We start from the raw sequence: 27902 nt of genomic DNA, 5'->3' as shown, positions 1-27902 counted from the left end.
CCTGAAAGCTCACCACAGAACTACAGAATGCCAGAGAGCACTGGGACTACAAGCCACTGATGCAGACCACAAGTTAAAAGTGTGGCTTACCTTGTAAAGTCAGTCTTCAAGGCACCGGTTCCTGCATACTGTTTGGCACAAGCATTAGCATTATCGGCCCAGGCTTTGGGAAAACAAACAAACAAAAACAGCTGATAATCAATGATTAAGGTGTCAACTAAAGTTTTAGTGCAAAATATTAATTTCAAAATTTGAACTTTGCTCCTACTAAGAAATTACCTACCATTTTTGTAAATCTTCTCAAACTCATCTTGTTCTTCAAGCTTTTGTCCCACATGCAAAACTCCTAGTCTCTAGAAACAGAATCACACCCATATGTATGAGACTTCAGCAGACCTGACTTAGGAAGAAAAGGCAAGAGTCCACAAATCCTATCATGGCGCGTGCACACACCCACACACCCTTTTACAACATTTCAAAGGTTGCTGAGTTCCTAAATCCCCTCCTCTATGGATTCTTTGGGGTCTACCAATCACATATTGGGAAACCCCATCCTCCATTTTGTTTCATCAGTCCTCTGGACCACCTCAGCTAACACCTCACTATGTCTTGATCAGTGTGGGTTAGAGTGCCCTCAGTAGCTGAGGAAAAAGAACAATGGGGAAGTTCCCACACTAGCTGACAAGACTGCCTCAAAGACCTTCTGCCCAAAGATGCTCTGCAGTTCATTACGTTCCATCAGACTGTGTCTACAATGTGAACTAGATTACAGCAGGCTGCTTAATCTGCCACAGGATCAAACCATTGCTAAGCCTTTCCAGCTGAAAACCACAACTGAAGTCAGTCACCAGACTGACACAGCACAAGCACAACTAGAGATCGCGCATCATTCCTTTGGCACAGTTACTTTATGACTCAAGAAAAATTCGTTCTAAAACAGAAACCGAAATTTTTTGAATGTTAGAAAATTATGATTTTCTGATTTTTGTCCTTTAAATACTTAAAAAATTTTATCTAGACTTCTGAAACATACTTTAAAGGCCAATGTGATTCAGAAATCTAGGTCTGTCATTCATATATATATTGCATCTACTTTTTCTCCTTAGCACAATCTTAACGATAAAGCAATTATGTCAGAAACTTTAAACTAAGAAGCTAATGCTCCTTGTCAGAACAAGAGACTCAAAAAACCCATTTTTTCTTGAGACGGGATCTCAAGTAGCCCAGGGTAACCTAGATCTCCCTGCTTCACCTCCAAATGCTATGACTATAGCTATGTACCACAGAATTCAGTTATATGGGATCAAATCTAGGGCTTCACTCATACTAAGCAAGCACTCTACCAACTGAACTATACCTCCAAAACAATTCTGATATACTAATTAGGCAGGAGAATAAGGAGTTAGAAGCCTATGTGTGCTGCAGAGTGCCCTGCCTCAGAAACAAAAAGTAAAACAAAGGAACAGGCACGACTTACACAAAAATACCTGATGCAGCTCGAGTTCAGTGGAATGGATTCACTATCCGTTGCTGACATCAACATAAACTGATATGGGGCCTCTTAGAAAGTAATGTATTTATTCTCTTTAATCCTGTAATTCCACTTCTAGGAATTAACCCAAGTAAGGTTAATTATCAACCTGACACAATTTATAGTCACTTGGGAAGAGTCTCAAAGAGGGGTTGTTTAGATCAATATAACCTGTGGGCTAATCTTATGGAGATTGTCTTGATTGCACTACTGATGTGGGCACCCCAGCTTGAAGGTGAGGAACACTACTCCTCTGGGTCCTGAACTGTGGAAATAAGGGAAAGTGACCTGAGCATTAGCAAGAACGCAAACATACATCCATCCATACATACATACATACATCCATACATACATCCACTCTCCCCCCTCCCTCCCTTCCTCCACACTTGACAATGGCTGTAACTGGCTGCTTCAGGTTCCTGATGCATGGATACCCCATGTTGTATAACAATTTCCTCCAAGATAAAACTTGCAGGGAAGTTTCTTATGATTAAGGAAGTAAACAGCTCAGTAGCATCAGCATGTCACTGAAACTGACCAGAAACACTAGGTGTAAATGGACTGTCCCTCCTCAACCACAAGATGGCTGAAAGAGACTCTTCAGTCTTTCAAGCTGCGTACAAGTCAGGTAGTATCCATCATCCCCCAGGTTTGCAGTATCATGAGCATTAGGGTGGGCTTTCGGTGATACAGCTGTGTTTGAGTTATTTCTGCTCCCATAAGCAACCCCTCACTCACACTCCTATAATCCCAATAAACTCAGATTGCTAAGTTGGAATTCAGTGGTTATCCTTACTTAGTTCTGTGGTGGAGTCCCTATCTGGAATGAATGCACATTTTGTTCATGTCTCCCCAGGGATACATTTTTAAGATACTTCACAGGGATGGACTGCAACCTGGAACTGTGAACTACAATAAACCTTTGCTCCCTAAATTGATTTTGTCAGCTTACTTAATCAAAGTGATTAGAAAGGCTACTAAAGCCCAAAGGAAAGTATTCAAGTTAATGATATTAAAAATAGATACATTCTCTGTAGTATCACTTAAAGCCCCAAACATAGAAATATAAATGGTTTAATAAATTACAGTTCAGGGGCTAGAGAAATGGCTCAGTGGTTAAGAGCAATGACTGCTCTTCCAGAGGTCCTGAGTTCAAATCCCAGCAACCACATGATGGCTCACAACCATCTGTAATGAGATCTGATGTCCTCTTCTGCTGTGTCTGAAGACAGCTACAGTGTACTTACATATAATAAATAAATCTTTAAAAAAATTACAGTTCAATGTATACTATTAAAACTGATTACATAAATACCAAAGGAAAATGGTGCAGTAAAAACTACAAATGTGCTCTGATGGTAGTTACAGATAATTTGTATACCAAGAGTGGCAAGGTTCAAAAATAAAAAAAAGGTTAGGGTGTAGGCAACATGAGTACTTGTTGTTGCTGGTTTTCAAAAGTAAAGTTTTTACTTTTTTTAAACTACATTTTTTTTTTCAATAAAGTCATACTCACCTGCAGCTGTGCCTGAAGGGAACGCCGAGCTAATAAACTCTGTATCACATTCGTTCTGTCTAGACAATCCATACAGTTGCTGCGGAAAACTCCTTCCTGGTTTGTCACCACCTTGCCAGCAGAGTCTACTAAAAAATAACTGAAACACATTTGTGTGAGCACTCCTATACCAACACACACTGAACACACACATCAACAGCACTGCTCCTAGTACACAGGTCTCATGGGGCGAAAAATCTTAGTAAAATCCATAAATTACAGGGTCAGATGGAGTGCACATCAAGCATATTCTTTTCCGACACAAAATGGGCATATGAATAGTTGAGGCAATAGCCCCTTTTCCAAAACAGCTTTTTTAGAAGTCATCACACACAGAAATCTGAGAGAACAGTGAAGGGAACTATTGCTACAGAAACCAACCACATTTCCTAAGGTACCTTTAACACGATTATTTCACCAGGTCCCAACATAAAAATCTCTATCATAATCTGAGTTACAATTAAAAATTCTTAGCCCTGATGATCAATAGGATCAGAACCTTCCGAAGCAAAGGTTGGAAAAAGCACTTAAATTCTTTTTCTCTTTTAAAATGGATGACTATGCAAAGAGAAAATAGGAAAAGTACATTTTTTAAAATCCATTTTTCCTCTCCCCTGATCACTTGCCAAACTTGGTGACAAGCTCCTGTGTTGTTTTTATTTTTTAACAAGATCCTTGGATAACACTATGAACTAAAAAAAAAAAATTTGACAATGTTCAATTGGTTAAGAGCATGGACCTTGGCAACAAACCATCTGTTGTCAGCCTTAGCACCCTACCCAACTTCCCAGATGTATAATAAAGTTATACATTACATTTATAGGATAGCAGGGTTTTTTTTCATACTCAAAATAGAGGTACTAGTACAACTGTTAAGCTGCTCTAAGGTCTGAATGAGAGAAAACATAACATACAAACCAAATATCAAGCAAAGTCTCTACGGCTTAGTTTGAAAACTAGAAAGTAAAATTATTCCCCCAACCCAGTTTCATGAAAGCTACACTGAAACCATCATCTTGGGAAGAAGGGCCGTGAAGAAGGTGCTTAGATAGACAGCCACTTTTGTCTTTGCAGTGCAAGTGGAGCTGGCTCCAGCTAGGGAACACACATGTACATGTATGAGTGTGAGCACACACAATGCCACTAGTGCATATACAGGTAGTTTAGAAACATTACTACACAGAACTCGGTCTACCAGGTATTGTTATCAGTACTTCACAAACTGAGAGACAACCATTTAAGGATGTCCACCAGGCCCCTCGATCATATGGCTAATTAGGGATGGTCTGAGACACATGTTAGAACTGAGAAGACAGATTCCATCTACTACCTCAAAAGCCATTGGGGAAAAAAAATACTGTCTTGAGAGATCACCCACCTCCCTCTAGTAAACGTCCCAGGCTATCTGAGGAGCACAGTGAACAACAATGGCAGGGGCTCTGGAGTCCCCCATCTTATACTCTTTTGCTGTTGTTGTTTTGCTTTTTCAAACAAGCGTTGCAGAATATTTGATCACACTGTGAAAACCAAGATTGTGTACTAGAAGGTTTTGTCTCTAGTTGTGGCGTGGCTCAGCCCTACCACAGAATTTTAGTCCAAGAGCTTTGTTTTGTAAACAAGATTAAATAAAGTCAATCATAGGTCAAGAGACAGAGCAAGCAACCAGTTGATAGGAAGTCAGCATAGGAGAACTGCTAGAGAGTGGGAGAGAAGTCATGAGGTTGGAAAGAGATGCACAGGAAGTAGAAAGGAGGGACATTCAGTGTGAAGGTTTTTAAGGCAGTGTAGAGAAGAATGAGCTTCTTCCTTCTGGGATGTCAGCTGAGTAGGAAGGTCAGCTGGGTGCTTTCTCTGCCTCTCTGAGCTAGCGGGCTTTCACCACAGTGTCTGGCTAAGTCTTTATTTGATAAACTGTATGGGTTGTGTTTTTTTTTTTAAAACAACAAACAAGGTATCTGCATAGCCTAGCCCTCCCAATATAGAAAAGGTTGGTCTCAAACTCAAAGAAATCTGCCTATGTCTGCCTCCAAGTGTGCACCATTGTGCTGTCCTTGGCCCCATTCTTGCATGACAGCAATTACTGGAGAACCCAGGGATTCAACAAAGCCAAGCCCTGCCAGTCTCTTCTCTAATAGCCAACCACAGTACAGGTCTACCACCTTTCACTAACTGTGAAGGACAGAATGTCACAGGAAAAAAATTAAACTATAGTTGATAGCTATGTATATTAACATATTTTTAAAAACCAAACAAATGTTCAGAGAGATAATTGAAATTTAAAAGTACATTTGGTATACTGTGTACAAAGAGTACATATATGGAGTGCCAGGTTAGAACTATCACAGAGGTAAAACAAAACGATAAATTGGTGTATAAACTGTTTTAGCTTTAAAACAATTTAGTTGTAAACCAATACACTAAAATATGTAGCAAACATTCAAAAAACACCACAACGATGTTCAAATCTTTTGTTCCGATAATCCTACATTGAAAAGTTTTTTTCTAGGTAAAATTTTAACATAAGTGAAAAGATAAATACATATTCATCAAACAGAACCACTTGCAGCACTCTTTCAGAGATAAGGAAAGGACCCAGACATTCTATGTGACAAGAAGCATCTACTTAAAGCTATGCTGTGATCTAACAGGCTGAAGAGAGGACAATGAAAATTATCATTGCAAAGGCTCCTAACAGGATGGTGTGATAAAATGACAGACAACTAAAAACAAAATAGTAATAAACCAACTGTGATTATGTAAAAATTTGGAAAATACTATGAATAGTCCTGACAGTGACCCATTTGTAAGAATTTAGAGTTATTCTTCAATCAACAACACTCTGCCAATACAGAAAATAATAAAACAGCACATAAGCACTAACAACCCGGTGAAACAGCTTCACAAATCTGCTGTTACATATAATTAATAAGACTGACCTATATACATCCCCCCCTTACTGCTCTAGAGAAGTAATAAGGCTTACCTTAATTCATCCTGCATTTCTGCTACTTGATCCAATAAAATACTCAGTCGATCCCATCTCATATTTTTACACTCCTTATGGAAGTCAAAGGCAATATATCTACCAAAAAAAAAAAAAAAAAAAAACGATGAGACCATTCAATTTTCTTCTATTAATAACACCCATATAAGGTGATTTTTCTGTATCAGAACATTCATAATGCTTAGGAATATAGAGCCTCCTTCATTTTGGGCTTACCACCACACACAGACACACACACACACACACCCCTCCCATGCTCATATCTATGGTGGAGGACATATTATTAAATTGTAAATTTTATTTTTGTTATTCTAGAGACCTGCCGATAACAGTAAAGAAATGCAAATGTGAGCGGAGCAGGTAAGTTGTAAAGTTCTGAGGTAGTCACTTCAAGAGGGGGTACAATCCAACTGAATAACATATACTTTCTATCCCTGTATGCAAACAATATGGTTTCTTCTTACCATTTTCCAGATCAGTATGTTCAAAGTATTGAAACTCAGCTCAGTCCATGGTGGATTAGGCTGGGTATCTGTTGTGTACTAGGGGTTGTAAGAAGTACAGGGAAGCAAGACAGTCCCTGTAGTGTTAGCTACTGCTCAACTCAACCCCCCTACACCCTCCTCTCTCCAAATCACTTTCCTTTACTGACATCCACACATGCATATGTATGTGCAGAGAAAATTCTGTCAATCTTTACAATTACCTAATATTTAATAAGTACAACTCTAAAGCCGGGTTATATCTAAATGTGACCATGTCCTACCATTTGTCATCTCCCTTGAGAAGGGGAGAATCATTAGCCAAGCCCTGACAGTCAATGGAGAAGACTGGCTGCATCAAGTATGCAGCACACCAGACCTTCCTGCTCAGGCATCACAGCAAGCAGGAGGCCTGCAAGGACTGTGCTCCCACATGAGGAGTGAAAGTGCAGAGAAAGCATTCATCACTGTGGAACTCCCCTGCTCTACCCACAGAGTATAGGGTTCTAGCATGTAAGAGGCTCTACCACCTCAACAGTTCTTAAGAGAATCACAACCCCCGGAAATTAGCACAGAAATACATGTGGGCCAACGACAGGAAGCAAGGAAGGGCCTTAAAAGGCAGCCTCAGCACGAGTAGCACTGTAAGTTATTTTAGTGCTTGATCATAATTACCAGCTGAGCCTTGGTTTCAACAGACCATCACACAAAGTATCTAAAAACCACTGCCTTGTGACTTATTGGACAGGCAAAGATACTGCTTCAGGGAAGGATACTACACAAGCTAAACTGACCCAACTCATGCAGTGGCAACGACATCATCAAGTTAAAAACTAAAATTCGTGAGGCTGAAGAGATGGTGCGGCAGTCTGGAGAACTGGCTGCTTTTCTAGAAGATCCAGGTTTGATTAGCAATACCCACATGGCAGCTCACAACCATCTGTAACTGCCCTTCCAGGGGCTTCAGTACTCATGTTCTGGCTACAGTGGGCACTGCATGCATGTAATGCAGATCGATTGATCTATCTATCTATCTATCTATCTATCTATCTATCTATCTATAAATATAGGCAAATATAGGCAAATATAGGCAAAGCCCTCATACACATAAAAGTCTAAAACTCTTTTAAAAACAAAACCCCACATTTGTGACCTAATATGCCATTGTTTTGCAAAACCTTGGTTTTAACTAGGGACCAAACATAAAATTACTCTATAAAATAAACTGTATCAGAAAAAATTTTAAACCAACCAAAATGAAAATTATACTTTTATCTGGTACTAGAAATATGCAAAAGCTGAGGGCTAGAGCGATGGCTCAGCCGTCACAAGCACTTGCTGGGCTTCCAGATGACTCATGTTCAGTAACCAGCATCCGGACTGGCTTGCTTACGTCCAGAGTCCATGGGCACTCCACATGCACCCACACACATTTTTTTTAGATGGGAGTTAAAAGATAATAGCATACTCTTTATATTCATATACATAAGTATATATGTGCCTTGAAAGGATCTACAACAGACGCCCATGAGATACCTGATCATCCCACTTCCCAAGGATGACACCATTTTGGCAAATGTTTGCTCAAGTGGTTTCTCTGATCCCTTATGGTTCACCTGTAAGAAATTTAAAACAACATGACTTTCTATTTGAATAGTGATGCCAGGAAAATAACAAGGACACTCCAAGCTTTCATTTTGGCACAGAAACATCAGAAAGAAGAGGAAGTCATCTGAACCAACTTTGTAGGACCTATGGAAACACAATTAAAGTTTACAGCAACCAGTAAAAAGTCTATCAAGAAAAGGCCCTCTTCCAACCACAGAACTCTGTCCTTTCTCCTCCACCACACAAGGTGTTTTGTGGGAAACAATAGCAATCTTGTTTTTAGCTCCCTTTGTGAAACCAGGAGAAGCAGACCAGAGCCAATGTACACAAAACTTGTACCTACCAGAAAGACTAAATTATCTGTTGTGTAACTGAATGGAGGTCAAAAATATTGGACTGGTTGTAAAAGCTACAACTGCACTATTAGCCAATGGCTACCTGGGGCAAGAGATGCATTCTGGACACAGGCATACAATAGACCACCCTAAAGTCCAGCAAACAGTGATGCTCTTTAGAAACATTCAAAAGCAGCAGTATATATGAACGACTTCAGAAAGCTACGTCCATACTCAGGCAAGAAACATGTCCAGAAAAATCCTAATACTGCAGAGATCACTCTTTAGCCTTGCTCTTTAGCCTTGAAACATGTCTGGCTAGCGGGCAAATAGATGGCTATCTTAGTATAGAGTCAGTTTGCAAAGAAGACATGCTATTTTGTTCTTTGTTCAATTTCTAAAATTCAATGAAATCTGGAAAAACATTAGCTGAACATACTAAGAGTCTTCAGCGAGCATATATGATGAGGACAATCTTTGCAAAAGAGTCTGGAAAAGGTCTCATGATCAAATAGATCACTATGATCTTTAAAAATCAAAAAAACAAACCAACAAACCAACTGTAACCAACTCTGGAAAGAAACCTGACCCCAGTGTTTCCATATTATAATAATCCAAGGTATAATTTTTAAGGAAAATAGTCATATAAAGAAACAGAAAAAAAAATGGCTTATCCAATGCATCAGAATCTAAGAGATAAAACAAACAGCAATAAAAGGGAATTCCATTGCTGCAAATGCCTATATTAAAAACAAAGAGACAAAACACTAGCTGGGTGTGGTAAGATGTGCTTTTAATTCTAGCACTCAGGAGACAGAGGCAGGCAGATCTCTCTGAGCTCAAGGAGGATGTGAGTTCAATTCTCAGCATCCACATAGTGGCTCCCAACCACCTATACAGTCCTGAGGGATCTGATAATAGCTTCTAGCTTCTGTGGGCACCAGGCATACAGAGGTGATATACAAATGAAAATAAAAAATATTTAAAAATAAAGGAAAGAAGAAAAAGAAAGCTTCGAATCAATAACCTAACTTTACACATGAAGGAGCTAAAAAACAAAGTAAATCCAAAGGTAGCAGAAGAAAAGGAATGATACAGACTAGAGCAGAAATAAATAAAGCAAGCAGAAAACCAACAGAGGAGACAACTGAACAAGAACTGGTTCCTGGAAAGATCAATAACGACAACAAATTCAGCTACAATAAACAAAAAAAAAAAAAAAAAAAAAAAAAAAGAGGCAAGATTCAAATTACTAAAACCAGTAATGATAATGAGGACACTGCTAATAACTTTTTAGAAAAATAAAAAGAATTATAAAATGATATTATAGACATTCATGCCAAAAAATTGTGCAACTTAAACAAATTTGAAAAGACAAAACAAAAAAAAATCAATTTTACTAAAACTGAACCTTGAAGAAATAGAGAACTGGAATAGAAAGTTAGACTCCAGGGCTGTTGTAACTCAGACTCTGTTGCCTGCCTCTGGATCCCTTTTCCCTTGCAGCCTTCTCTGGACTCAGTGGAAGAGGACGCCCTTAGTCCTGATGTGACTTAATATGCCAGGGTAGGTTGGTACAAGGTGTTTGTGTGAGGGTTGGGGGATGCTCCCCTTCTCAATGGAGAGCAAGGTGTGGCGGAAGAGCATGAGAGGGTGAGACAGGGAGGAGAGGAGGGGCTGCAATCAGGATATAAAGTGAGTAAATAAATAAATTAATGGAAAAATAAGGTTGGATTTGGTGACTCACACATGTAATCCTAGCACTTGGGAAGTTGGGTCAGAAGGAACACGAAGAGGTCAAGGGCAGCTTGGGCTAACAGTGAAAACTTGCCCCAACCTCACCAACCTCTCCAATCCACAGAAGAAAAATCTAAACAGACCAGTAAGTAGGAAGGAGTCTGAATCAGGGTTAAAGAAAAGCCTCAGACCAAATGGCTCCACTAATCGATTTAACTAACCAAGTTTAGGGATTTAATAAGAATTAGTACCACTTTTCTTTAAACTTCATTATGTTCTTTAACTCATTAATAATAACCAAAAGGTAGAAATAAAGCAAATGTATGTTAATTCATGAATAGATTTAAAACAGTCTTATATGCCTACAATATTATTCTGTCTTTAGTAATGCAATTCTGATGAATATGGATGAACCTTTAAAATGTTATACTAAATGAAGCAAGTACACAGAAGACAAATATTGTATGATTCTATATATATATGAGAAACATAAACAGACAAATTCAGAAGGACTGGAGAGTAAAGTAAAAAGGAATTACTAGGAGCTATTAAGATCAAAGTTTCTGTTTGGTATGATAAAAAGTTATAGAAGAATTAATTTAAAATTAATTTTCCTGTTAAAGTTTTTATTTTGTTGCCCATCCCCCAAAACATTCAAACTTACCAGATTAATTATTACTTGCTTTCCATAAATAATTACTTGTGAATCAAAATGCCTTTGGAAACCATCCATCTAGAAGAAACAAAAGGTATATAATTTATTAAACTATATTATATGATTACCTTTTTTAAAACAAAATACCACCTTAACCATCCCAGTTCTATACTTAAGAGAATGTCAGGGTGAGGACTATTCTTTCTGGATGGTGGAAACACCATAGATAGGTAACTGGCTGTCACAGCCATTGTATGCTGCACTACAGTATCACGATTGAGTTCTGAAGACAACTTCTGACAGATGCACTCCATTCTATAGACTTCACCGAGATCTGCCCAATGCCAATCTGTCATGTCCCTCAGTGAGACTTCATTCTAGTACTTGTAACATGTTCCTGAGGCAGTTTGTCCTACAGCCCAGGAGAAGGGCCTTGAAGATGTTGAATTCTGACTTGTGGGGAACAAATATATGTTCTAAAAACAACTTGGGTTCTATTTTAACCAGTGGAAAAATTCAGGAAGATACATACGTGATTTGCTACTTTGTTGATCTGTGGATCTGGTTTGTACTTTAGATTTGGTCTTTGTGACCAGAAAACAGGTATTGATCCTCGAGTCTGAAAGTAAAGGAAGAAATGTGAAAAGAAAGATACACAAACTAGTTTTCTCAACCTAATTATTGAAAGCAGAACATATATTAACAGCTTTGCAAAGAAAAACGACAATCTAGGAGCTACAGGACAACAGAGAGACCCTCCCTCAACAAATATACACGTACATACATACAGTTCTTGTCTTATGGACATATGCTTAAAAAGCACTTTCCCTTCCCAGTGTTACACAAGTGGTGCTTGTACAACAGAAAGTTCTGTGCACTCCTTAGTTCTAAAACATTTATCTATCCATAAAAATTAATAAGTTATATATACATTATATAGTTTGGCAATATGAAAAAGTAGAAAATTGCTTTACTCATTCTCAAAGGAATGTATTTATGAAGATCTGGATTTGCTTAACCACTGACACTCTGGAGTAGGAAATACTGCGCAACTTTACCAGAGGCAACAGGTGAGTAGGACTGAGGAAGGCAGGCAAAGCCTTACTGTCTGCTTGTTCCATCATTATCACCCTGGTTAGGGACTGCTAAACTTCCATAAACCTGACACTTTCTTCTCCATAAGACAGTGCCAGATTAACAACCAACCCTCTGATTAGCTGAACTTTTTCCACATTTACATAAAGTTAGTACTTAAGAAAGAAGGAAGACTGGCCTGGCAGTAAACACATGTAATGCTAGCTTCAGAATTATGGACACAGAAGGATCAGGAGTTCAAAGTCATATAGCCCATTATACAGTAAGTTTAAGGTCAGCCAGTACTACATGAGACCCTCTTTCAAAAAGCCTGAAGAGGAGGAGGAAGTGAAGAAGAGAAGAAGGAAAAAAGAAAAAGAAAAAGAAAGGGGAATAAGAAAAATAAAGATCAAGTAGAATAGGCCAACTGGATGACCATCAGACAGACATACTTGCCTGTACAAATGAAGCCCTGTTCCCACTGTAGTGCACAATCTGTTCTGTTTCTACAAAGTTAGCTGCGTGGCCTTCAGAATCAATTCCTAATATTTGGTACAAAAGAAATATATATAAAAAATCATTAACTCAAGATAACTTTATAATTGTCACTAAGTTCACATCAATGGGTATTTATAAGACTAAGTTCAAATAAATGGTTAGTACACCATCAGGAAACTATAAAAGCTCAAACAGGCTTAAAAAGTAGTCAAGATTTATTTATATAAACATAAAGCTTGTTGGTATTTTTCTTACTATATATCCTCAAAACCACTTCCTTTTGAAGAAAAGAAAGTTAAGTATGCCTACAAATCCTAGTTGAATAGTTAAAGCTATCCTTTTTTGTAATTATACTTTATAATAACATATCACTAAATGACAGCATGGCTCACTGCATCGGCAGTTCTTAGTTGTAACACAGAGTGCCTCAGAAGACATTTAAATATCAAATGAAAAATTGTGTGTGATCCTTACCACATGACCATGAACATGTCCACCAAACCTAGTTTGAAAAGCCATTTAATGTCATTACCAGAGACTCTTCACTGCTTAGGCACTTCTGATAGCTGAAGTATTTCCTTCTAGCTTGTTTACATAATTTATTGTTGCTAAGCAAAAGCAATTTTCAAGGTAGCCCTGACTCAGATTTCCAAATCACCAGGAAGAAATCAATAGATTTTTAAATTCCCAATATTTAAAACATCCCTTTTTCTCTGACATTTCTCAAAAAAAGCGTCTGAGTTGTCATTATCAGTTGATCTGAGCTACGCATTGGTAAATAATGAGAAGGACGCAGCTGTCTGAGCTACACTGGCAATGGTGCCGCTTCTCAGTGTGCAGTACTTTCAGAAGCACAGCTACATTTGTTCTTCTGTGGTGTTTGAATGAGAAATGCTCTCCATAGGCAATCAGGGAATGGCGATGCGTGAGGAGTTTAGGTATGACCTTGCTGGAGTAGGTATAGACTTAGGGAAAGTGTGTCACTTCAGGATACAAGAAGAGGAGCTTTAGGGTTTCAAAAGCCTAAGCCGGTCCCAGTGTCTCTCCTCTTCTACCACCTGTCAATCTGGATGCAGAACTCTCAACTACTTCTCCAGTACCATGTCTGACTGCATGTCACCATGACGTAATGGACTGAACCTCTGAAACTGTAAGCAAGTCCAAATTAAATGTTTTCTTTTTATAAGAGTTGCTGTGGTCATGGTGTCTCTTCACAGCAATAGAACACTGACTAAGACACCTTCCACAATTCCCATTAAGGAACAAGCATCTTGTTACCAGTTATTTTAAAAAGAGAAAGAAGTGAAAGAGAGGAAAGAGGAAGATATTATTAAAAGCTTCCAAAGTTATTAATTAAAAAAAAAACAAGATGTAGGAAAACATGTATAAAATATAACCACTGTCTATATAAAAGGAAGAAAACATACCTGTATTAATATAAAAAGTTCTAGAGTTATATAAACAAGAAATTAATATCTGATCATCTGACAGAGGAATAAGAACCAAGAGGAAGGCAGGCAGTAATGGTACATGTCTTTAATCCTAGCACTCAAAAGACAGGGACAGGTAGAGAGCTCTGTGAGTTTGAGAACAACCTTATCTACAAATCGAGTTCCAGGACAGTCAAAAGCTACACACAGAAACCCTGACTTGAAAGGAAAAAAAAACCCAATAAAATCAAAACAACGACAACAAGAAACCCCCCCCAAAGAACCAAGCAAATTAAGTGGAAATTTTCCATCAGTTTAAAAATAAAATTCATATTTAAAATATGTATTCAATGCTTAACAATTCGAGAATATGTAGTTAAGGAGATACTAACTCTAATTTGGTTGAGACCATTCTTAGTGGCTTTTTAGTGGTACTATAGCATCTGTAATAAGATTAATAAGATATTTACTATATAACATTCTGGGCTCAAAATTAGAGTTATTTGTTGAATAGTGATACGACAAATTTCTGATACAGTGTGGATGAAAGCAAAATGAATGCTGGGGAATCTTCATAATCACAGTAACTCTAATACATATAGTAGTTTGGTTTGAGCAAATTAGCATACTTTTAGTGCACAGCCTATAGGATACTCAAAATGTAAAAAAAAAAATTTACAAACTGACGTCATAAAGTAAAATGTCTACTTTTATACAAGCAATGAAACCAAGAATAGTAAGAGAAATACTACCTGGTCTGAATGTTATTACCGAATGTCAGCACACTTTCAGACACACAATAAACATGTTCTTAGACAGTTAATGGGCCACAAGCCATGTTAACATTTCAAATTAATTATATAGCTAGAGAGAAGCACAGAAGACCTACTAATTACAGTGAGAGGGGATGTTAGCAGGGGCATCAAATAACACAAGATATAAAAGGTCAAGGGTAAGTCATTTAAGGCAACTAAACAATAGCAGATATGGCCCAATTGTGCTGACATGAAATGATTCTTACCTCTCACATAATAACGCACACCGGCTCTGAAACAACTCCTCCGGGAGATGAGAATCCAATCAAAATATTTCCCGTTAATAGAACATGAATGCATAGTAATAACTTAACTATATTAAGAAAAACGTAACATAGAAATATTTCCAGAATCAATACAAATCTATTTAACAGGAATGAATTGTCTTCAGGAGGAAATAAAAAAGAATATGCAAGTCTTTTTGGTTCATCATGACTACTTCCAAACTCTGAGGATCCTCATTTCCAACTGTGAAATCTGTCAAGTCAGTTCTCCTACAATGACATGTGGACAGAATATTTAAAAACTTCTCTAGTGTTTTCTATTTAATTTTTTCCTTTCCCTGATATCTTCAACTATTTTCTAAAAGTATAAAACTAAGTATCAATGATATAACTAAAACCCTATCCTGAATGAAAACCAGGAATCTGATGAAAGAAATTAATCTTCAAGTAAGAAATGGAATACAGAATAGGAACTAGGAGCATAGCTCAGCCCCGAGTTCGATCCTTTGCACTGCAAAAAGTAAAACCTTAAAAATTAAATGAAAGAAAAAACACCAAGCTATTATAAAGAAAAATATAAAATATATATAATTATACTTGTATATGTAGACCTGCATATACATGTATATGAATATTTACAGATCAAAATATTAATCTAGAAACAAATTATAACTGCTTTTTCTCTGAAATGTAAAAGTGAACCTAAAACTGGAAAAAAATTAATGCAAAAAAAGTAAGATGGTAGAGTGCTTTCTAACATGCATGAAGACCTGGGTCTGATCCCCGCATGACGTAACCCAGATGTACTGATGCAATCGTGGGATCTCAGCACTCAGAGAAACAAGGTTCAAGATCATATTCAGAAGCAGAGTTCAAGGTCAGCCTGGGATTTCTCCAAATCATTTCTTCAATACCAGTGACTGAACTGTACAATGAGACCTGATTAAAATGGTGGCTTTTAAGTCAAATCTATTTGATCAAAATAAAACCTTTGCACACAAGTGCGTCTCTGCAGCATGCTGAGCTCTCTCCATCGGATTCTTATGGCCACTGTGAAGTGAGCACTCACTTCTTTCCCTTGCTTGGCTGTCGTTTTACCACTACACAATGTAGCTTTTTACCTTTTTGTATGAAAGGTATTACAGTGTAGGTATTCCTGTGGCCTCTCATGCTCTGCATGTTTCTGAGGTTCATCCACTATTATAGTATTTAATCATCCTCTTCATAAATATACTACTGGTTGGTTGCGTGTGTGTGTGTGTGTGTGTGTGTGTGTGTGTGTGTGTGTGAGATGGGGGTGTCTAGTTCAGACAAAGTCTCACTATGATTCAGCCTGGCTTCAAACTGTTAGCCTTCTCCCCTCAGTCTACATAGGGCTGAGAATACAGATATGCAACACAGCAGAAAGAATGTACTACTTTAGTCATCTGTTCTGCTGTGGACAGACATCAAGTTGGTTTTGGTTATTTCTGGCTTAGGCTGTCATAACCAGAGTTTCAACAAACATCTCTTTGTGTAAGTGTGTGAGCATGGATCAAATTATATCCACCATCTGATACTATGGAGAAATGTCAATGGACTTGGGAAGTATTTTAGCTTATCCTCTTTACCAACTCAGGGAAGCAATAAGAGGGTAACAAGTTTTGCTGTTTCACTGTGTCATATCATTTACCTTTGCTCACTTGTTTAGGTTTGCCCTACTGTTGTATGCTTATGTAACATCTTTTTCTTAATATAATTTGACTCACTCATCATAAAGCATGATAAGAATCTGTGAGTCACTGATGTTAAGAAGTGCTTGCTGACAGGAGCCAGATATGGGTGTCTCCTGAGAGGCTCTGCCAGAGCCCTACTGATACAGATGAGGATGCTTGCGGCTAACCACTGGACTGAATAAGGGGACCCCAATGGAGGAGTTAAGAGAAAAGACAGAAGGAGCTGAAGGGGTTTGCAACACCATAGGAAGAACAAGAATATCAACCAACCAGACCCCACCAGAGCTCCCAGGGAATAAACCACCAACCAATGAGTACACATGGAGGGACCCATGGCTCCAGCAGCATATGTAGCAGAGGATGGCATTGTCCAGCATCAATAGGAGGAAAAGCCCTTGGTCCTGTGAAGGCTTATTTCCCCAGTGTAGGGGAATGCCAGGGTGTGGTGGGAGTGGAACATCCTCATAGAAGCACAGGGAGGAGGTATGGGAGAGGGGAGAAGGGGATATCATCTGAAATGTAATACATAAAATATCCAAGAAAAAAAAAAACGAATCTGTAAGCCTCCAGTATCCACGTTTACCACTCCCAACTTCTCTAAAACCTTCTTAGCAGAATTTGTTAATTTCCTCATTTGGAGAAGGAGGACGGAAACAGAACATAACCTCCTTCCTGAGTTGTCATATTGAACCACTAACATGTCTCAGCAGCTGTCACTGTTCTTGGAATCACCTGTCTTCACTTGCTTCCAGGACACTGCTCTCACTTGCTTTTACTTTCCCTCACTGGTCTATGCTGTACAGACAAAACCTGAAGCAACTCTGCAATCTGCCCTTTCAATTTACTCACTGTGGTTCATTTTTAGAAGATCCTTATCCTGAGGCCATACAGTACATGGCTCTAGCATTTTCTCACTATGCTGATGGTATACTCTCTTTCTCTAGGCTTGTTTTCTATCTACATTTCTATCTCCCTTTAATAATCCCATCTCATTTCATGGACTGAAGTGCCATCTAAGGGCTGATGAGATGGCTCAGCAGATAAAGCGCCAAGCCTAAGGATCCAAGTTCAATCAATCCCTGGAACCTACAAGGTAGAAGGAGAGAACAGACTCCTGAAAATTGTCCTCTGACCTCCAAAGTATGCACATGCACACACAAACTCAACCAATGATGGAAGAAAGGAAAGATGGAAGGCAGGCAGGCAGGCAGGCCGGCCAGCCGCCCACCCTGACCACCCACATATTTATACCTATAAGCCCAGAAAGATGACTCAAATGGATTACAGTGCTTGCTAAACAGCATGAGCTCCATCCCAGGATCCACATAGTGGAAACAACAAACCAGGTACCTGAAGTTGTCCTTTGAACTCTATACATACATCATCATGAATATGCGCCCCTATATACATATTCAATAAAACAAAAAGAAAGTATGGTTCTAGTGTGAACTTTTTCCTCACCTCCAATTCTATTAATCCGGATCCTCCCTCACATCTTCACTTGCCCATCTACAGAAATGCTGAGCTTAACAAATAAATGATAGTTTTCTCCTTCCCTACCTCAGACTTCCCCATCTCCATGGATGGTTTCCTTCCACTTAACGGAAGAACCTCACAGGTTCCCCAATATCTTTCATATTCCAAATATAATTAGCAAAGCTAGTGAGCTCAGTTTTCCAGTTACCTACCTGCCAATACTGATGCCTTCCTCTCACTGGCATGATCTTGTCTCACACGTGGTTCATACCTGGCCTACTACTAACAACAGAGTGGTGCTATCTGAGTATGCCAATCCTCTACAGAACCTCTACTCACATGTGAGGTAAACGTTACAATCCTTCTATGGTCTATAGAGCCCTAAGTAATCTCAAGTAAGTTCCTCATAAACACATCTCTCCATCTACAGCACACTCTACTCAGATGTACTTGTACATATGAAACCCAGAAATACATTCCTAGTTAACAAACTTCATTAAAGAAAAGTCTATTTTAAGCTTTAAAGTCAACACTAAATAGGTAAGCTATTTATAAAGCAGTCTAGAAAACAAGCCTATGATCTTTTTTATTATCTGTCCATTTATAATCTCATTTTAAAAACAAAACAAAGTAGAAACAATTGGCCCAAATCCTTGAAAAACTACTTAAAACACACTTGTTCTTATTTTATTCTTAGGAGAACTTAAAAACTGGGTGGAGGGTAGGGCAGAAGTAAGACTGAAGATGTAGAATATACTTGTCTGGCTAGCATGCAGAAGGCTTGTAATCCTAGTGCTTGGGAGGCAGACACACAAGGATGCTAAGTTCAAGGCCATACTTGGTTACATAGTGGGTTTGGGGCTGGTCTGGGACACATGAGATCTATATACGAGAAAGGAGGGAGGGGAGAGGAGAGGAGGAAAGGGGTGGGAGGGTGGATGGTAAAGGGGAAAGTGAGGAAGGGAAGGGAAGGAAGGTACAGAAGAGAAGGAGAAAGGAAGGGAGGGAAAATAGAAAAGGAAAGGGGAGGAAGGGAAGGGGAGGGAAAGAGGAAGGGAAGGGGAGGAGAAGAAAAGAAAGGGGAGAGCAAGGGGAGGGAAGGGGAAAGGAGGACACAGCCTAAAAGGATTGAAGACAACAGAATGAACAAGAGCTTTTACCCTGAGATTCTTCTGACTTTTTCATTTCCCTGTAACTATGAAAAATATGTCATTACTTTTCTTAATAATATGAAAATCTGCAAAAACAAAACAAAACAAACAAAATAAAAAAATCTCTTCTTCCTCACTCTCACTCTTCCTTCCGCTCTTCCTCCCTCCTCTCCCTCTCCCCCCTCTCTCTCTCTCCTCTCTCTCTCTCTTTCTCTCTGCTCTCCCTCTCTCTCTCTCTCTCTCTCTCTCTCTCTCTCTCTCTCTCTCTCTCTCTCTCTCTCTCTCTCTCTCTCTCCTCTCTTCCTCTCCTGGCTTGACACGATAAAAAAAAAATCTGCCAGGAGTGGTGGCACACGCCATTAATCCCAGAACTTGGGAGGTAGGAGTAGGCGAGTTTGAGGCCAGACTGTTCAACAAAGTGAGCTCCAAGACAGCTACAGCTTTTACACAGAGAAACCCTGTCTTGAAAACCCCCAAAATAGATAGATACAGAGACAGATACATGAATAAAAATGTTATGGTAACATAACGAACAAATAAACCTGACTGTGACGTCAGTAAACATCATCACTGTACTTGGCACAATGCTGACTCACACACAGGATCCTGACTGGACCACTCATTAGCACACTCTGCAACTTCCTTCAGGAGCCGATTCACTGGGAGTTCCTACTTTATTATGATGTCTCTGATTAGAATGTGTTCTTAAAATGAATCTACAACTAGATAACTAACATTTGTTTTGTATTACACTTTAATTTTCCAAGTGATATTCTTTATACTCTACTTTCATATTTTTAGCATTCTTCGAATGATAATTTAAAATTTTTTCAAGTTGGTGTTGACTATAGTTCTTAATCTGATTTCTTTTAACACTAAGGAAAGGCATCATTTAAGTAGGTTCACTCTACTCTTGTGTAATTCACTGTTCCAAAAGAATAAGATGCAGTATACATCTTTCTTTTAAAGCTATCAGCCCCTAAGCTCTTGAGCAAAACATGGCGATTTATTCTGCAGAGGACAAAAATCTAAAAGGGGGAGGAGCTGTTTACATCTGTGCTAGGTTTTACATTTGTACAGGAACAGCAATATCTAATAATACTGAAATAGTCATCCCACATCACGTTTGAGACTCTGCATCTGTCCTGAAATTTAAACATTTTTAATATTCAAACATGTAAAATAAAATGTAAACAAAGACTGTAGAAACTAAGGTGTAAAACTTTCAGATAAGGATACAGCCATGCAACACTGGAAGAGCAAACCGATGGACCTAGAAAGAAGATACACAGTGTATTCAGGACCAACCCACCAACCCACCAACCCACCAACCAGGTGGTGGTGGCAGCACATGCCCTTATTCTTAGCACCTGGGAGGCAGACTTCTGTGAATTTGAGGCCAGCTAGAGAAACCAATCAAACAAACAATAAAATTTAGCACACCTTAAATAATAAACCAGCAGCACCACAGGCAATCAATCATACACAGTCATGAAGTGAAAATATATGTAGCTTTTAATGTTGAGGAAATGTCTGTAATGTTGCAGATAAGAAGGCAGTGTAATCTATTAGAGTTTAAATGGTCACAGATAAACACCAATAAAACTACATGAAGCTTCTAAAGTCTTTGCCTATAACTCTTCTACTAGAAACACTGACCATGCTAATGATTTCTAATCCCAACTACCAAAGTGTGTGTGTGCGCGCGCGCATGCGCGCGCGCGTGTGTCTGTCTGTCTGTCTCGGGGCAGGGGGAGGGGGATAGCAAAGGGCAGAAAACAAAACATTCCTACAAATATAATGTAAATTTGTATATGCTCTACCTCTTTGGTATAGCAATGAAGGCTGGTAGTGAGTTAGGGAGTTTCCACCTGGCGTAAGGACTGTGAATAGAAGCTGTGTTTGGCTGACTGATTAGAACTGCATTCTCTGGAGAGACTGGACTGTTACACGTACAGAAGCTACTTACCTTGTCTTAGGCTAGTCCTAGCCTCTGGAACAAATCTGTGCCAGAACTGACATTTTCTGATTAATAGATTTTTTAAAACTGGGATCTATGAACTTAACAGGTCACTAGCTTCCCCTAACCTGAAAGCTAAGAATGCCATCGGACAGCACCTCGGGTCTATAGAAAAGCTTCCTGCTGTTTTGTGTAACTCCCTTTTGGTGTATGCACCAACAGATTTTAAATTTGCCTTGATTTATGACTTTTCATTATACTATAAAACTATAAAAACTTCATGAAACTGCTTCAACGTTGAAACATGGAATTTGGAATAATCTAAATCTGTGTTTTCAGGCCATGTTCCAGCTGTCTTAGAGAAAGAAAAGTTTTAAGGCTTCCATTCATAAGTATCATGGTTTGTACCCTAAGTGTCCCTAAAAAGTTATGTTTTAAAAGCTTGGCAACTGGCCAGACAAGCTCTTGGAATTTAGAAGGTACAGCCTAGTGGAGGAAGGACAGTCATTAAAAGCTAGCCTTTATATAGGTACTGGTACCCTAGCCTATTTCCCTTTGCTGACTGGTTACATCAGGTGAGCAATTTGCTCCCTCAATAATGCTCCCTGGATGTTCTCTTACCAAAAGGGCCCACAAGCAAAAGAGTCACCAGACAATGAACTGAAAGTTCTGACCCCTGAGCCTAAACACTTCTCAAACATCTTGTCACAATACAAGATTAGACTTCTGCACAGAACTGTAAGAGAGTGCAAGCACGGTCAAGTGTCTGTGTTATAGTTAGATTAGTACTATTTACCCGCCCCCAGTGAGTGGTCAGTCATTTTACAGTACACATCCAAGCATGTATTATGACAAGGAAGCAGAGTTGGAGTACATTACCTCTGGCTGAGCAGACAGTTCTCTGAGCAGATGCCCGTTCCATACAAACCGCTGATCTGCCTGAGAGAAGTTTTGAAACTTAATGAAATATCTCCAGCAAGAGAAGTATTCTAAGATAGACAATTACATCCATCAATGCCTCCACCTGGTGGCCAATATGATTGTCTCTGACATGTCCTGACAGAACACATCTCACTTCAAATCTGTTCCTCCTCTTCCCATTCCTTCTGCATTATAACTCACAGAAACTCTGGGTATCCTCTCCCACCTTTCTAGGTAATCACTGGCAAAGAGCTAAATCTCTTTTGGAGTTTGTGGTGGTTTAAATATACTTGGCCCAGGGAGTGGCACTATTAGGAAGTGTGGCCTTTTTGGAGCAGGCATGCCCTTATTGGAAGAAGTGTGTCACAGTGGGACTTTGAGACTCTCCTCTTTGCAACATGGGACACAGTCTTCTGCTGGTCCCCTTTGGAATAAGTTGTAGAACTTTCAGCTCCTCCAGTATCATGTCTGTCTGGACGCTGCTGTTTCCTGCCTTGATGATAATGTTATCCTTTATAAGAATTTCCTTGGTTATGGTGACTCTTCACAGCAATAGAAACCCTAACTAAGATAGAAGTTAGTACCACAGACTGGGGTACTGCTATGATAGGCCTAATCATGTTTTTATTTGGAGGGATAAGGATTTGGAAAACAGTGGAATGCCTTTAAGTGGGGCTTGATGGGCCATCCTAGTACAAATATGGAAGACATTGGTGCTAAAGGTGATTTGAAATGGGGAGCCTGGCTTAAGAGTTTTCAGAAGAGAAAAATGACAATATGTGTCCCAGAGACTGTTTTCGTTATACTCTGGTGAAGAAGGTGGTTGCTTTTTGCCTTTCTAAAAAGTCTGTCTGAGGCTAAGGTGAAGAGATTCAGACTAATTGCACTGACAAAGGAAGTCTCAGAAACACCCAGCATAGACTTTGTCCTCTGGTTAACTCTCATGAAGAACAACATTTTGATCAAGTGTAACAAGCTTAAAAAGTACAAAATGTGTGGTTCAAGTAATGAAAGGGCACCAGGAAGTAGAATGGAGCTGAATCCTCTGTTCTAGGAGATCAAGGGAGTGGTGATCTCAGTGCAAGCTCTCTCCTAGCTAAGCTTTTTGTCTGTGTTTACAGTTGAACAAAGAATAGTTTGGACTTTTAATATGGAATGAACTACAATTCAGAAGTGGAGGGCACACTTGTGAACCAAATCTTGAGAAACAGTGGCCATGAATAGCTTAGGTCCAGGTATAATACCTTTAATCCCAGGACAGAGGACAAGTGGATCGGAGTTCAAGGCAGACTGGTAGAGAGCAAGGCAGGTTTAGGCATAGTGATACATTCCCTTAAACCCAGCATTCAGGAGATAGAGCCATGCAGATCTCTTGAGTTCAAGGTTAAGCTACAGAGAAAGGGAAGGAGTTGGTAAACAGAAATGTGATAGAACAAGGAGGCCCCAGCAAGCAACAGAACTCAGCAGCTTCAGCCACGTGGCTCTGGATTTCTAGTCAGGAATAGAAGGGACGACTGGAACAATTGATGTTGGTTAGCTGGAGTTAAGGATTAGCAGTGATTAAGAAAAGATCAACATCATGGAGGTGAAATTGTTTGAGAAATGTTTTCTGAGAACACAAAGAAGCTGTATACAAGAGATAGTCAAGGTTGTACCTCCTGCTGCAGCTGGATTTGGTAATGTGTAAGAGTCACCCAGGTGGTACTGGTTTTGAAGGCATGAAGGGATCATGAAGAGCAGCTGAGGCTGGGCACTAAAAGAAGCCAGGGAAATCCATTTGCATTTGATGGCCCAAGACTGAAGGGGTCTTGCAAAGAAGTTAAGGCTTGGCACCATGAAGAGAACCTATGAGAGGCTACTGGTGGCACCTGATTGCAGCAGCGAACTGGAAATGCCAGTACCAAGGGATGATCACGAAGAATAGAAGCAGCAGTGGAGTGGAGTCAGTCAGAGCCTAGAGTGCTACAGAGGGCTAAGCTGAAGAAGTGACCCAAACCCTTTGGAGGCACCAGAAGATCATGTGTGCATCCCAAACACTGGAATAAGAAGCTGTAAAGCTAAAGTTGCCTTGAAGGCCCCAAGACGTTAAAGATGCCAGAGCTGTGGGAAACCTGCTGAGGAAAGCTGCCAATGGGGAGTGGAACCAGAGAGTAAGTTTGTTGCTGCTGAATGCCAGATCTGCTACCACAGTCAACAAGGATGAGAGGAGCTGGAGGTCTGAAGAGCACTTGGACATCAGACAAGGAGGCGCAGAGTCTGGAGTTTGCCCAGCTGGATTTTGGTCTTCTTTGGTCCAATATTTTCTCGCTGTGTTATTTTGGAATGGTAATGTATATCCTGTAATGTTTGAGGTAAGTGACATGCTTTTTGATTTTGACTTTATAGTAGATTACAACTAAGTGATTGAATAAATCTCAGAAGAGACTTTGACCTTTGGACTTTTAACATTGTTGGGACTGCTATAGACTGGGGACTTTTGAAGTTAAACTAAATGTATTTTGCATAATGCATGATGTTTAGATTGACCCCTCCACACACCCCCATAGACTCATGTGTTTGAACAAGCCTATGGGGGTCAGGGAGTGGAATGTGGTGCTTTGAATATGCTTGGCCCAGGCAGTGGCACTACTAGGAAGTGTGGCCTTTTTGGAGTAGGCATGGCCTCATTGGAGGAAGTGTGTCACTGTGGGGGTGGGCTTTGAGACTCTCCTCCTAGCAACGTGGGACACAATCTTCTGATTCTCTTTGGAATAAGATATAGAATTCTCATCTCCTCCACTGCTGTACCTGTCTGGACACCATCATGCTTCCTGCTTTGATAATAATGGACCGAGCCTCTGAATGTGTAATTTGGTCCCAATTAAATGTTGTCTTTTATAAAAGTTGCCTTGGTCATGGTGTCACTACACAGCAATAAACACCCTAAGAGTCTACACTCATTTCTCTGTCTTCACTACTGCCACCCAAGGACAACACTTGACCCACTATAGCTACTGTATAGCTATGGACTCCATCTTGCCCACTCCTGCCTGACCTCCTTAGAGGTAAAGGAATTCTACACATGTCCTTTCTGCTATCCACTCAGTTTTTCAGTGACAGCCACCTCAGAGCCAAATCTTTGCTTGGTTTCCCTGGAGATCAGGCAGCTGCTACTTAAAGTCTGACCTCCCCTCTGGCAGTCTAACAATCCTTCACAAGTATAGAGGTACCTAGGTTTACTCGGCCTAACAAATGGACTAAGTAGAGAGCACTTTGCTGAGCTACACTCCATAGAGAATGACCCATGGGATAATGACCAGTGAAGTAGCATGTCCTTTAGTGTGTGTTCCCAATGAGTTTGTACTACCCATACTTAATCATTATCATTGCATAACAGTATGATTATAGAACTAAGTATAAGTCAGTGAAATGTAAATAATAACTTGCTATTTCTAGAAAGTTGAATTATTTGGAATACAGGTTGATAAAAAGCACAGTGCTAAAACAAAATTACTGTTGAATTATAAGTGGAAGCAAGTAAAAAAAAAGCCATAGGATTCTGTCACGTGACTTCATCAAAGTCTTTAAGAAGCTGAAATAAAAACCTTTAAGGATAAAATAACAGTAGGGAAAATACATTTAAGGAACCAAAACAAAGACAAGTCCTTAACTCTATGAAAAAACACTGGCCATTCAATGTATATTTTTGGTTGTCTGAAGATAAAAGTTTCAATTATCAGTTTTATGGCTCTCTATAAGTGACATTTTTATTTAGCTTAAAAAAAAAAAATCCCTCACTGGGTATAGCAGCAGACGCCTTTAACTCCAGTACTCAGGAAGCACAGGCAAGTGGATCTCTGTGCGCCAAAGGCCAGCCTGGTCTAGTAGTTGAGTATCAGGGCAGTCAGAGCTACAAAATGAGCTCTTGTCCAAAAAAAACCCAAAAAACATTAAAAAAAATTTCCCTTTCTGTCACAGAAGAAATAGATAGCTTCTAGCTCCTACAACTTAGGGAACTGTTTTACTCCCTTGCCAAAAGTTTCCCTCTCCCACTGTCATCTAACTAATAAGCCTCAGCTCCAAAGCAGCCTGCCTGCCTGCCCTTCCTTCCTTCCTTCCTTCCTTGCTTCCTTCCTTCCTTGCTTCCTTCCTTCCTTCCTTCCTTCCTTCCTTCCTTGGCAGAGCCGTCTCTGGCACTATCAGGCAGAATCAGACTCCCCTTCCTACAGGATCCCCTAAGCTTTGACCCTTGTTTCCAGTGGCAGTCACCTCTGCCTGTAAATGCTTAGACTATTTATTACCTAAGTATACTGAAGGCTCTTCCCATAGCACAAGGGCTTCAGTTTTTCATTTTGGGTCCCCATTAAGTAGTATATGCCTGGCATACAACAAGCACAGGAGAGACAGGAGAGAAGTCTGATAGACATGTAATGTAAGGAGGACAGCAATTGGTTTTAAAAAGCATCAGTCTCTTTTGTTTAAAAGCCCAAATTTCTTGATTATTTACCTTATATCTAACTCAACATACAATTTTACTTGATTACAATGTAATCTTAACTCTTCACAGTTAAAATACTAAATTAGAGACATTTATCATTTTCACTAGTCAAAATGGTCCATGACTGACAATGTTATACAGATAGCAACAAAAAAACCAAGGCAGTAAAAAGCCACGTCCCTAGGCAGCAGAAACTCAGTTGGGGGCATTTAAAGTCTAATATTAAAAGCATACCCATCTTAGCAAGCCTGCGGCCCAGGCTTTGTAATCCCATTGAAGGCTAAGGTAGGAGGATTCAAAAGTCAAGGCCAACCTGGGGTGAGAGCCTGATGTGAGAGGGTAAGAACAGAACGAGACGGAGAGTGAGAGTACACCTCTAGGGCGGGGAGTATAGGCCTGTACCTTCATAACTGGCTCAGAGTCTTAAATCAATAAATTGCTGTCTCTTCTACTTAAAAACATCACAGTTGACAGGCCATTGTCTATTAGAACACTGATTTTATTTTTGTAAGCTTAATTATGTTGCTAACAGTGCTGAACTAAGAGCAGTGGGATCACAGATGTACGTAACACAATTCTAGCTTGAAGACTTGACGCCCAAGTTTATATTTAATAGCCTGGAAATATTTATGAAAAATTATAAACTCTGCCCACACACATTCTGAAAAGTTTTCATCTAATCATCTGTGTGACTAGATTTTTGAGTATTTACCTCAATTTATCTCAATTTTGGCTTTGTGTACACAGGGCAGGGCCCTCAGTGAGGCCTGTGATAAGACAGTTGAAGTATGCTGTTTTCAAAGCCACACATAAGATTCTATACAGTCAGGAGTAGAGGAAATAAAAATAGAGCTGGGATGTGGTTCAACGGGACAGTGCTTGCCTCGCACATAAGAGGCCCTAAGTTTATCTCCAGGACTGGAGCATTGGTGTGAGGAAAAAATATGAATATTACGGGTGAAAGAGACATGCCCCTTTTAAAAGCAACTAAAAATAAATTAAATGCCTGAAGATCCAGCTTACCCTTTCTAGGAGACTCATTTCTTGGAATTCTGGACTCGTGTTAGATAGCCGTTGCAAAGTATGGGTCAAGTCATATGTTGTTGAAAAGTAAAATCCATCCGTACTCAAGACATGGTTTAGCATTGCTAGGAAAGTTTTATTATCTTGTAACTGTAAGAAGAAAAGGGAGGGTTTAAGACAGGTCACAGTTGAAAAGAAATCTATTAGCATGAGAAGACAGTAAAATTAAGA

At 39.4% G+C, this 27902-nt stretch overlaps 1 protein-coding gene across 1 annotated transcript in view; it reads right to left on the bottom strand.

Annotated features, from left to right (window-relative positions):
- The window catches only part of Sacm1l (SAC1 like phosphatidylinositide phosphatase), a 58222-nt gene that overhangs the window by 7575 nt on the left and 22745 nt on the right, over window positions 1-27902 (bottom strand). Inside the window, exons 5-16 of the mRNA XM_032911292.1 lie at window positions 27672-27821; window positions 22130-22189; window positions 20530-20563; window positions 14931-15032; window positions 12438-12523; window positions 11440-11526; window positions 10917-10985; window positions 8109-8188; window positions 6070-6168; window positions 3048-3186; window positions 284-353; window positions 91-163 (exon numbers count right to left, since the gene is read on the bottom strand). Of these exons, the coding sequence (XP_032767183.1) occupies window positions 91-163; window positions 284-353; window positions 3048-3186; window positions 6070-6168; window positions 8109-8188; window positions 10917-10985; window positions 11440-11526; window positions 12438-12523; window positions 14931-15032; window positions 20530-20563; window positions 22130-22189; window positions 27672-27821 (1049 nt within the window). The remainder of the gene's footprint in view (window positions 1-90; window positions 164-283; window positions 354-3047; window positions 3187-6069; window positions 6169-8108; window positions 8189-10916; window positions 10986-11439; window positions 11527-12437; window positions 12524-14930; window positions 15033-20529; window positions 20564-22129; window positions 22190-27671; window positions 27822-27902) is intronic.

This window comes from Rattus rattus, chromosome 8, assembly GCF_011064425.1.
Source record: "Rattus rattus isolate New Zealand chromosome 8, Rrattus_CSIRO_v1, whole genome shotgun sequence".
Classification (NCBI taxonomy): Eukaryota; Metazoa; Chordata; class Mammalia; order Rodentia; family Muridae; genus Rattus; species Rattus rattus.
This window is presented reverse-complemented; position numbering and strand designations above follow the sequence as displayed.